The sequence below is a fragment of the Spermophilus citellus genome (assembly GCF_964194105.1).
Source record: "Spermophilus citellus genome assembly, chromosome: 9".
NCBI classification, from domain to species: domain Eukaryota; kingdom Metazoa; phylum Chordata; class Mammalia; order Rodentia; family Sciuridae; genus Spermophilus; species Spermophilus citellus.
This window is the reverse complement of record NC_138191.1, coordinates 66602625-66614656: the sequence shown is the minus strand read 5'-3', so window position 1 is coordinate 66614656 and position 12032 is coordinate 66602625. Positions and strand designations below refer to the sequence as shown.

The following is a 12032-nucleotide window of genomic DNA, read 5'->3' as shown; positions in this document are numbered from 1 at the left end:
TTACAAATGTAAAAACACAATAGAGATCATACACAGCCAACAGATTGACAAAAATTTTAAAAGTCTGACCAAATCAAGTAAGTATTAGAGACAACAGGTATATTTACAAATAACTGGTGGGAATGAAAACTGGTATAACTACTTTAAAAAAAGTTCCAATCACATCTAGTTAAACTGAAGATATGAATTACAGCAAACCAATTCTACTCTCAAGTATAAACCCTACAAAAACATGTGCATACACAAAGCACATCAGAAGTGTGAAGAGTAGCACTGTTTCTACCATACCACAATACATAAACACAACACATAAAAATATTAAAAGTAGCTTTTTTTTTTTTTTTTTTTTGGTTATTACAGACTACCCAAAGTCAAGAACAAGAGAATGGATAAACTATGGTACTGTAACAAGACAGAAACTATGCAGAAAAGACAACAGATCACGGTAAGGCATAAGAGGGTGGCAGGGAATTTCTGTGAAGCTGGTAATGTTCTAATTCTAGATCTGGGTAGTAATTATATAGGTATTCACGATATAATTAACCATTATACTATATTTCCATTTTATTAACATTTTTACATGCATGCTGTATTTTACAATAAAAAGTAATTTCTCTTTAAGTAGAATTTTAATTATGCTTAATTAAGCTTGAGGAAAAATGAGTTGATGCATGTTAACTTTATTTCTGACATGTGTAATGTATTATGTGTACCTATAATACCAATAAAGTGAGGTTTTTAACCCCAGCACCACATAAAAATAAAAACAAATAAAAGGGTATTTAAATTTTGCAACTTCAATATTAAAATGGCCTCTAAAAACTGAACATAAATCTGTGACTTAATCAAAATATCAAAAAATTTCTGAGATACCAGTTGCAAAATATTTCAAATATGAAAGCCTTAGTTTTGTATCGTGCTTAAGGAATGAAAAAGGGATGCAAGCATGAAAATTATGTGTGTTCGAACAGCAAATCCTCTCAGCTCTTCAATCAAAACTAGAGTCTAATCACCTCCTAATTAATTCTAACATCGTGACCCAAGCCACCATCATCTCTCATGTGGATATCACATAACTTTATAAATGGTCTCCCTGCTTCCATTCTCCCACTCTTAACCCTTAAGTGCACATAGCAGCACGAGTGATCTTTCAAAAAGTAAATGTGTTCAAAACCCTTCTATGGTTTCTATTTTTTAGTTTGAATTCACTTGGGAACCTTTACCCCTTTCTCTAACCTCATGTTCAACATTCTCTTCCTCATTATGATTTAGTCACTCTGCCAATTCCCAAACACACCAACTTTGTTCCTGATGCAGGTCTTTATTGATTGGAAGGAATTGTTAAGTTAACTCCTATAAGGAGTTAGAAGAATACTTACATGTTTATTGCTTATTGGTCTTTTCAAGAAAACATCTCTAGAAATATGGTCTGCTGTTCTTGCCACATCTTCTAAGAATCGGTAATCTAAAAATTTCAGGATAGAAAAATAAACAAGTGACATACACCAATATCCAGGAACATATAACAATATCCAGGAACTATGTATAAGATGGCTTACCACTTAGGAGATTCATTTCAGTAAACTGTTGTATTGAAACAAAAGCAGTTTTATTTCGAACTCCATTACAGGTCAGTTCTGCTTTGTGTTTCTTTACACAGGGCAAACTGAAGAAACAAAGAAACAAAAACTTATATTTTGGAGAAGCATACAGATACAGGTAATAAGGTAAGAAGTTATATATATACACACATATACCTGCAGGAGTATCGCATACAACGTGGACATCTGTACTTTGCTTCTTCTGTACCACAAGTTTCACACCTACAAAAGCCCACACATAACATTATCAAAAATTAATTCTACTTATCTATTTATAAATTTTGCTGATTCAATGACTTGTCACAATTTAGGTAGGTAGTCTCAGTGAATAAAGTATGTGCAAGCAATGATAAAATATTTAACAGCTCTCAAATACTGAAATTTCTCCTTGAAATCATCTCCAAATGACTACATTTATAATGTAGTAAATGTTATTGCTAAGAAAACATTAATTTTTTTAAATCAGACATTTTTTCTGTACTTTTATCAGGAAATGAGATCATTTGCTGTTATTTGTGACTTGTATTCTGGGTAATCTGGTAAAAACTGTGTGACTGTATCTAGAAGTCTGAGCTATGCTGATATTTTAAAAGTATACACACCAGAAAAAAAAATAGTATAAAAGCCAGCCATATTTAAAGAGAGTATTAGTAATTTCTTTTTCTCATAGCTCTACACCTAACTGAGAATGAGCATCACAATTATCTAGAAATACTATTACCCATCATCTGTCCTCAACTGCTCTTCTAGGATCTTGGAATACTGACAATCAAATTACTGTTACTTCTGTATGATTTACCCATGTTCTAGATAGTAATAGTCTCAAGAATCTGACCACAATTTGATTTTCTATGTTGTCACATGATCACACACTAAAAACAAAAGCAATATTCAAAGTACCCATACACAAGTTTCACATTTGACTTCAAGAGCATTTTTGTTAAATTTTAATTCAACCCACTTTGTCAATGTTGGTTTTATAAGACTTTCTCTCATCTATATCCTGATTCAAAAGACTACTGGGTCTAAAGTATATAAAAGTTAGTCAGATACTGATTCCAAAGAGTCTTCAGAATTTTCAGTTCCTAACTTGACCAGTACTTCCTGAAAATTACCACTTCACATATTTTCACTGAATTTGTTATCTCAAAATACCCTTCCCTTCTCTAACCCTTTTTGCACAACATCACTCTGAGTCTAGGGACTCAAATTTGTGCCTATTTTTCACATTTCACCTACTGTTAGTGTGGTTCCCATCACTAAACGGAGGACTCCACAGCTTTAATCACCCAGGGGAATTTCTCCCTGCCCTACCTTGACATGGCCAGTTTCCTCTTGCAGCCCAATGGGGGACTGATCTCAGGCTCTTCTTTCACTTTTGTGTCTTCCATCATTTTTTTCTTCATGAAATCCTTCTCTTCTTTTACACAGGCTCCATCCATCATCTCCTCCTCTTTTATATCCTGACCAACAAATACCTCCTGTTTTATCTCCAAGTAATCCTCCTTCTCTTCCTTCACTTCTGGCCAGTCCATTACTTCTTCCTTCACCTTCACCTTCTCTTCCTTTACCCCTAGTTCATCCACCTGCTCTTCTTTTACCACCAAACTACTATTATCCACTTCCTGCTTCACCTCTAATATGCCAGTTTTCTCATCCTTCACCTCAGGTCCATCCTCCACCTCCTGCTTTACCCACTGGCCATTCAACAAGCCGCCTTCTGTATCCGACCAGTCCATGACTTCCTGCTTTACAATTGTTAAGTCCATTCGCATCTCCTCTGCTTTTTGCCCACTTCCTTCTTTTGCATTCTCTGTCTTCTTCCTTCCTGTAAATCCTTTCCCCTTCTCTCCACCACTGGCCTCCTCCATCCCTGCTAAGTCCCTGACTCCCTCCCTACCGGACTCGGGACTCAGGCGCACCCCCTCAGCTACCCTCTGGAGAACTCCTCCCGAAGTCTCTTCAGCTTCAACGGCAAACTCCATCAGCTACGCTGCCACTCTGTTGTTCGATGTAGCCGCACCACGCTACCAGCAAGAATTACTGGGCAGAACTACAACAGCCCCACACATGTGGAGAAAAGAAGTCGGAAGCTGCGAATGAAGCCTGGCTTGCTGGCCGGGACTGCCGTGAAGCAAAGCTTCCGCGCCACGACACTTCACGACCTGTTGAGTTCTTTACGGCCTAGCGGCGGTCCAGACCCATCCCTTAAGAAAATCTTGTAAAGCCACTCCCACTGTTAATCCCACTTCACCCTTGCCTGAGGAGGCTTCTTCTGGCGGTGCGGTGTTTACAAAGAAAGCTGAAACTCTTAAATCTTACAATGGGAAGACCCACCCTAATCTGTAATCCTTATCTTTTTTTTTTTTTTTTTGGTACCAAGGATTGAACCCAGGGATACTTAACCACGGAGCCACATCCTAGCCCTTTTAATTATTATTATTTTTGAGGCAGGGACTTGCTAAGTTGCTTAGGGCCCGGTTAAGTTTCTGAGCTAGTCTGAACGTGCACTTCTCCTGCCTCAGCCTCCCAAGCTGCCGGGATGAGGCGTGTGCCACCACACCGAGCTAAAACTGATCTTGTTTGAGAATGGAGGACGCAATTGATGTCATGTGTCTCCAAGCTTCAATTTTTTCACCTATACACTAGGGATGGGATATTACAAACCTCTTAATGTTATTGCAAAGATTACATGAAATCACGAAGCTCGGGGTGACTCACACAAAGTCAGTATCTAGTGGCTGTGACTTCAGGGAATCCGTTAGGTTTCAGGTAGGAAAGGGGTATTGACTTTTATTCTTTCAACTCAATCAACAATAGCCTGTATCAGCTTGTTCTACATACTTAGCATTCTACAAGACTCTTAGAATACATATTCTTAATATATAACTCTATTTAAAGACTGGGGCAAAAGTTCAATGCACGGGAATAGATCTAAACATAACATGCACTTTCAAAAATAAACACTACCCTTGCATCAGTTTCAAGAATTTTTAAAAATTATTACTATGTTTTGAGCATTAGGCACTAAATTAATCAGACATTAATTTTCACTTAATGTCTCTCAAGATACACACACACACACACACACACACAGAAGTTATAAATAAATTGCAGAAAAATCAGTAGAAGGAGGAGAGCAGGGGAAAGTAGGGATTGTTGAAGTGCTGGGGACAGAATTAGAGCAAATTGTATGCCATGCTTTTGTGATATGTCAAAAATGTATCCTAATGTTTTACTTAACTAAAAAGAATCGATAAAATATAAAAAAGATAAATACTTTTCCTCCCTGTGTGAGGAAATTTCAAAGAAATGGCTTTTGTGCTAACCCTTCAGGTCTTGTTAGTTTGCAGGCTATTCACACATAGGTTAGGGAATGGAATTTTTGAGTCAATGAGAAGAACGGGGAAGAGAAGTAATTGTTGCTGCAGTGTTGGGGAATCAAACTCAAGACCTCACACTTGCTAAGTGTACAGCTCTACCATCAAGCTACATCCTTAACCCTGAGGTAATTTTGGAATCTTAGTTGGGCCACTACTGATTGAATAGCCCTGAAAGAAACATTAAAATAAATATAGCGAATTGAGTAAACTCCCCTTTTTAAGTTGTGAAGAGGAAGTTTCCAGAGAAATCATATGATCAGTTAGTCTCTTGCTGGGATACTTAAAGATGCCAGTTGCCCTTGGAGTCAAAGAAAAATTTGACTGGATATTTTTTTCCTTTTTGTATTGAGGACACTTTACCACTGACTATATCCCCAACCTTTGGATTTTTTTTTTTTAATTTTCAGACAGGGTATCTCTAAGTTGTTGAGGTTGCTCTCAAGCTTTCAATTCTCTTGGCTCAGACTTCCAATTCTCTGTGATTACAGACATGTGCCCATGTATAGGTCTTCAAGCTGGATTACTCTTTACATTAGGAAAAGAGTTTAAAATAGAGAAAGCATTCCTGGTGTAGCATGTATTAGTAGTTTGTTCCTTTTATATTGATGAATAATATTCCACTATAGGAATGTACCACATTTATTCATTCATGTACTAGTTGATGGGCATTTGGAGGTTTCCAGATATTATGAATAATTAATACTGTTTCCATATTAATATACAACTTTTTATCTGGATATTTTTATTTTCCTTGAATAGATACCTGGCAGTTGGTCATATGATAAGTTTAGGTTTAATTTTTAAGAAATGGCCATATTGTTTTTTTAAAGTGGCTATACCATTTTACATTTCCACTGGTTGAGAGTTCCAGTTTCTCTGTATCTTTGTCAACACTTGGCACTATTTTTTTTTATTATGGGTATGTAGTGGTATCTCATTGTTAATTCAGTTTTCATTCCTTAAGTGTTGTTGACATCATTTTATATGCTAACTGACCATTTGTGTATTTCCTTTAGTGAAATGTTTATTGAAATATTTTGCCCATTTTAATTCACTTGTCTCTTTATTATCAAATTATAGTAGTCTCCATATATTATGTATACAGATTTGTGGTAGACAGATAACAATATGTTCTCCAAGATCTCAAGAGGCTACTCATATCAATGTGTAGAATGTTACTACTTTATTCCAGAATTAGTCTGTTACTGATAACATAGAATAGAACATTATGTTACTTGTGTGTGTTAGTCAGCCTTTGGTCACTGTGACCAAAATACCTGACAAAAACAACTTAGAGAAGAAAAGGCTTATGGTTTGGGCTCATGGTTTCAGTGGTCTCAGCACATGGTCAGCTGACTCCATTGCTCTGGGCCCAAAGTGAGGCAGAATCTCATGAAGGAAGGGTATTATTATGTAGGAGTTCAGGGACACCAAGATGGTAGAGATGGAGTACTAGAAAGAAGCCGATAGAGGACAAGACAAGGAGGCGAGTTCTGTCCCTGTTTTAATCAATCCCATTACCACAGTTCCACTGAGGATTTATCACATGACAACTCCCACCAGAGTTCAAATTTTAAAATGACCAATGGAAGTAAAGTGGGCAGTATTTTAATAATGTTTTCTAAAGTAATCAATGGGGGGAAATTGGGATCATAAGATAACCAATGGGAGAAAATGGGGTAAGATCTTCAATCAGGTATGTATAGGGACAAGAACACCCCACAGTTTAGAATATAAGACCTGAATTTGAAGGCATTGGGTCCTTGAGCGCCTCTCTCTCTCAGCCCACTCTGTTCTACCTAGTGGAGTGTTATCTTCACCTTCAATAAATCTGTACTCCATCTGTTACTTCTGTGTGTCTCGTTCAATTCTTTGTTCAGGACACCCAGGACCTAAACTTCAACTGTATATCTCAAAGGTAACAGTATTTCAGAGAAAGCTGCTCAGTTCATGGCTTCTACAAAGGGGTGAGAGGGAGGTAAGGAGAGAATGGAGGGAGGGGAGTAGAGAGGCAGAGACAAGATATAGTTCAAAGGCACACCCCCATTGAACTATTGCCTTCAGCCATACCCGCTTGCCTCCAGTTACCACTCAGTAGTCCATTCAAATTATTAATCCATTAAATGGATTAATTCACTGATGAGGTTACATTCGTCACAATCTAAACATTTCTCTGAGCATTTCTCATTGCCTACTGTTGGGAGTCTCCCTGAGAACTCCCCAGGCATTTCAGACATGGCAGCGGGCAAATCGCCAGTGGGTGGCTAGAACTCCCAGGCCTTTCAGATAAGGAGCCCCTAATGCAACATGGCGGCGAGCAAGTTGCCAGTGGGCGGATAACAAGTTGTTTTGAAAACCTTCTAATTGGCCCTCCCGTCTTCCATTCTCGTGGACAGTTCGTGCCCCCCATGAATCTTATGCAGGGCGGACATGTGTGCACCGTAGGTGATGACCTGACCTGTACTATGATTGGCCCCGGGAGCTTCCTGGTTTAAGATAACTAACTCTCACTTTCTATATAAACTAGCACCAGCTTGCAGTAAAGTGCTTCATCTTTGTCACTGCTGTCTGTGTGTGTGCATTTTAATCTCCAACGACGAACCTTGGCCTTTCACCTACCACATGAACTTTTCAGGTGTCTTTAAAGGTCCAAACCATAATTGTAAGCTTTCTGTTGATGTAACGAATGCCTAAGATAATCAAGTTAAAAATAGGAAAGTTTTATTTTGGCTCACTTAAAAATAGAAACGATTTATTTTAAAGATTTCAGCCCATGGGCAGTTGACCCATTGCTTTTGAGCCTTGATGAGGCAGCATATCATAGTGAGAGCACATGGCAGAGGAAGCTGCTCAGCTAATGGAGGCTGGGAAGTGAAAGAGAGAGGAAGGGTCCAGTGTCCCATAATCCCCTTCAAGAACACATTTCTAATGACCTAAAGCTCCCAGTAAACCTCACCTTTTAAAGGTTTCCATAACTGTCCAGTAGCACTAAGTTGAGGAAAAAAGGTTTCATCATATGGGCCTTTGGGATAGTTCAGATCCGAACTATGGCATTCTGAAATTAGGTTTGAAAAAAGGCTAGGATTTATGTCTTTCACAATTGCTTATTTGTTCTTTCTCTTAGATTCCTCACTCTGGGTGAAGCAAGCTGCCATGTTGTGAGTAGCTCTTTAGAGAGATCCATGTGAAGCTGGAGACTCTGGCTGTTACAGGCTCAGTTGAATCCCCTAAAGTTTCATATGTTGAAGCCCTAACTCCAATATGTCAGAATTTGGAGATAAGGTAAATAAAACGGATGGTTAAGTTAAAATGGGGCACTTAGAGTGTATTTTCATCCAGTCTGACTGATGTTCTTAAAAGAAGAAGAAATTTGGACATAAAAAAGAGACACTAGTAATGAATGCACATAGAAAAATAGAATGTGAAGACACGGTGAGAAGGCAGTCATTTACTCACCAACAAGAAAGGCCTCAGGAAAAAACAAAAACTTGCTGGTACCTTGCTTTTGGACTTCTACCTTCTGGAAATGTGAGGAAAAAAAATATATATATATTTTTTTTGCCTTAAGCCATTCAGTCTTTGTCACTTTGCTACAGCAGCTCCAGTAAATACTACAACTAGCTAACAACTTACAAGAAACTGAAGCCTGTGAGTGACCTTGGAAGATTCTGTAGTCCTAGTCCTGCTTTGACATGACAGCAGCTGTGGCTAGCAGCTGCAACCAGATTTCAGCTTTAAACTGCTAAGGTTCTGGGTCATTGCTACACAGTAATAGATGATTAATGCCAAGTCATTGTGTGGTTTGTAAATATTTTCTCCAAGTCGGTGGCACGTTTTTCATTTTTTTGGTTGTGTCTTTTAAAGAGCAAAAGTGTTATATATTTCAATCAAATATAACATCGATCTTTTTAGTGAATTGTACTTTTTGGTTAATACTAATAAATTTTTGCATAGTATGAGGTTTCAAAGATATTACCCTGTATTTCCTACAAGTTTTATCACTTTAGCTTGGTTTGTTTTAGCTTATTTAGGTATAGGATTCATTTAGAGTTGATTTTTGGATAGAGTGAAAAGTAATGGCTTAAGTTCTTTTCTATGTATGCATATCTTATTGTGTAAACACCATTGTTGAAAGGATTATTTTTCCCCTTGAATTGCCTTGGCATTTTAAAAATGTCAACAAATACAAGCTGACAATAAATACAAGGATTTCTGGACTTTATATCCAATTTAATTTATCTGTATGTATATCTTTATGCTTTAGACCAGTATACACTCCCTTGATCATTGTAACATTTTTCCTTTTTTTTTTTCTTTTTTCTTTGCTATGCTGAGAATTAGTCCCAGGGCCTTGCAGATGCCAGGCAAGCAATCTATCACCGGGCTACACCTTTAGCCCCTACAGTAACTGGGTCATGTAAGTCCTTCTTTACTTTGTTTATTTTTGTTTTGTTTTGGCAGAGAAGCAATGGTTGTATTCAAAGCATTAAGCACTGTTACATTTTCCCACTGTCAATTTCTACATTCCATTTCTATGGAAAAATGAACGATGACATCTCCAAACTGCTTCTTTCTGAGAGAGGGCAAAGTTGGGGGAAGTAAACTGAAGTCCTCATTCTGTGACAGATAGGCATAAATAGTTAAGGGTATTCAGCATCAGGGCAGTTCAGAGAGCCATGGTTGCAGTTGGTGGGTAACTGGACATGGCATATGTAAGGCAGGGATCTTGCTAAGACAACAATAAACAAAGAAGCAAGGCATTACATTTTTGTAAACAATTAGCACAAAGGCAATTAGTATTTCAGCCAGTCTCTGAAAACAATGAAGATAGTAACTTATAATCATATCAGTGAAAAACAGATCAAATTTATCGATGTAGGAGGTTAGGAAGATTTTGTAGGCCTATGAGATCAGACTCAAATTTACTTAGGAAAAACTTGTGACTATAGAGTTCTTTGTGGTGATTATTATTAGGCACTCCCACAGAAGAACCCTTTCAGTATAGCCTCCAGCTTTACTTACTTTGGTAGGGCTGACACAAGTGTACATCTTAAGTTACATTAAAAAAAAAACATTGTCTTTCCTTTTAAATGTCTTTGTATGACTTTAGTCATACTCTCCTGCCAGGTGTTTAAGACTAAGTTGGTCAAAATTGACTTCTTCTTATCTTCTTTTAGGGTCAGCTGAAACTCTTCAGGGATCACTTTTGGTAACATGTAAGAAGCTTCTTGGTTCCTTTAGCCTTCCTTTACCAGTTGTATAACCTGCAAGGATTGGTCAGAGTTTTGCTGACCATACATGACTTTTTTTGAAAGCTTCAGAAACATTTACCTTTCCAATGACCCTCCTGTTTGCAGAATGTACACTGGTTGGCTTCCTGTTCTCTAAGGTCCTTTCAATCCCCTAATCTGGAGGTTGAGTGATTTACTGGAGTTGCAGGGCCCATAAAAGGTTGTTGTCTTTTCCTGAGTTCTAGTTGACCTTGGAGGGCACTTCTTTGCTCTTCTTGAAAACTGTGTTGGCTATTTGAGGCCCTTTGCATACATCTATGAATGTTAAGGTCAGCTTGTCCATTTCCACAAAAGAGCTGGCTGGAATTTTGATTGGGGTTGTATGTACATCAATTTGGGGAGAAATGGCAATTTAATACTGTGTCTTAGAATCAATAAAAACAGAATGTCAACTAGTTATTTATATTGTCTTTAATTTTAGTTGATAATACTTTGCAGTGTTGGGGCACAATCGAAATTCCAGCTACTCTGGAGGATTGTAAGTTTGAGACTAGCTTGGGCAACTTAGTGAGGTCCTGTCTCAAAACAGAAAATAAGAAGCTCTGGGGATGTAGCTCAGGGGTAAAGTGCACTTGGGTTCAATCCCTAGTACTAGAGAGAGAGAGAGAGAGAGAGAGAGAGAGAGAGAGAGAGAGAGAAAGAGAGAACGAGAAAATATGAGAGAATTTTGTAGCTTTCAGTGTATAAGCTTTTCCATGTCTTTTGCTTAAGTTCAATTTTTATTTTATTCATTCATTCATTCATTCGTTTTGTGGAATAGGGGATTGAACCCCAGCCCAACACATACTAGGCAAGTCAAGTGCTCTACCACTGAGCTACATCCCTAGCCCAAGTTTTATTCTTTTTGATGTGATTTTGAAAAGCTTATTTAATTTCATTTTGAATATTTCATTGCTTACATATAGAAATACAATTGATTTTTGTATATTGATTTTATGTCCTACTACCTTACGAAACTCACTTATTTTATTATATGTACATAATTAGATTCAATGAATAAAAATCTTTTTAGAAGTTTCATCTATATCTATATATTTATTAGAAATATTTGTTTTTTTTCCTACTTATTCTTTCAAATTTATTTATTTATTTTTTTATTGGTTGTTCAAAACATTACAAAGCTCTTGACATATCATATTTCATACATAAGCTTCAAGTGAGTTATGAACTCCCATTTTTGCCCCAAACACAGATTGCAAAATCATATCAGTTACACATCCACATTTTTACATAATGCCATACTAGTAACTGTTCTATTCTGCTACCTTTCCTATCCTATACTATCCCCCCTCCCCTCCCCTCCCATCTTCTCTATCTACCCCATCTACTGTAATTCATTTCTCTCCTTGTTTATTTTCCCATTCCCCTCACAGCCTCTTATATGTAATTTTGTATAGCAATGAGGGTCTCCCTCCATTTCCATGCAATTTCCCTTTTCTCTCCCTTTCCCTCCCATCTCATGTCTCTGTTTAATGTTAATCTTTTCCTCCTGCTCTTCCTCCCTGCTCTATTCTTAGTTGCTCTCATTATATCAAAGAAGACATTTGGCATTTGTTTTTTAGGGATTGGCTAGCTTCACGTAGCATAATCTGCTCCAGTGCCATCCATTTCCCTGCGAATTCCATGATTTTGTCATTTTTTAGTGCTGCGTAATACTCCATGGTGTATAGATGCCACATTTTTAAAATCCATTCATCCATTGAAGGGCATCTGGGTTGTTTCCACAGTCTAGCTATTGTGAATTGTGCTGCTATGAA

At 37.5% G+C, this 12032-nt stretch overlaps 1 protein-coding gene across 2 annotated transcripts in view; it reads right to left on the bottom strand.

The window, feature by feature from the left end:
- Window positions 1–3714, bottom strand: part of ZNHIT6 (zinc finger HIT-type containing 6) — a 72689-nt gene extending 68975 nt beyond the window's left edge. For both annotated transcript variants that reach the window (XM_081306565.1, XM_081306566.1), the window contains exons 1-4: window positions 2916–3714; window positions 1758–1823; window positions 1560–1666; window positions 1380–1465 (exon numbers count right to left, since the gene is read on the bottom strand). In XM_081306565.1, the coding sequence (XP_081162691.1) occupies window positions 1380–1465; window positions 1560–1666; window positions 1758–1823; window positions 2916–3586 (930 nt within the window). In that variant the 5' untranslated portion in view covers window positions 3587–3714. The remainder of the gene's footprint in view (window positions 1–1379; window positions 1466–1559; window positions 1667–1757; window positions 1824–2915) is intronic.
- Window positions 3715–12032: the final 8318 nt, after the last annotated feature.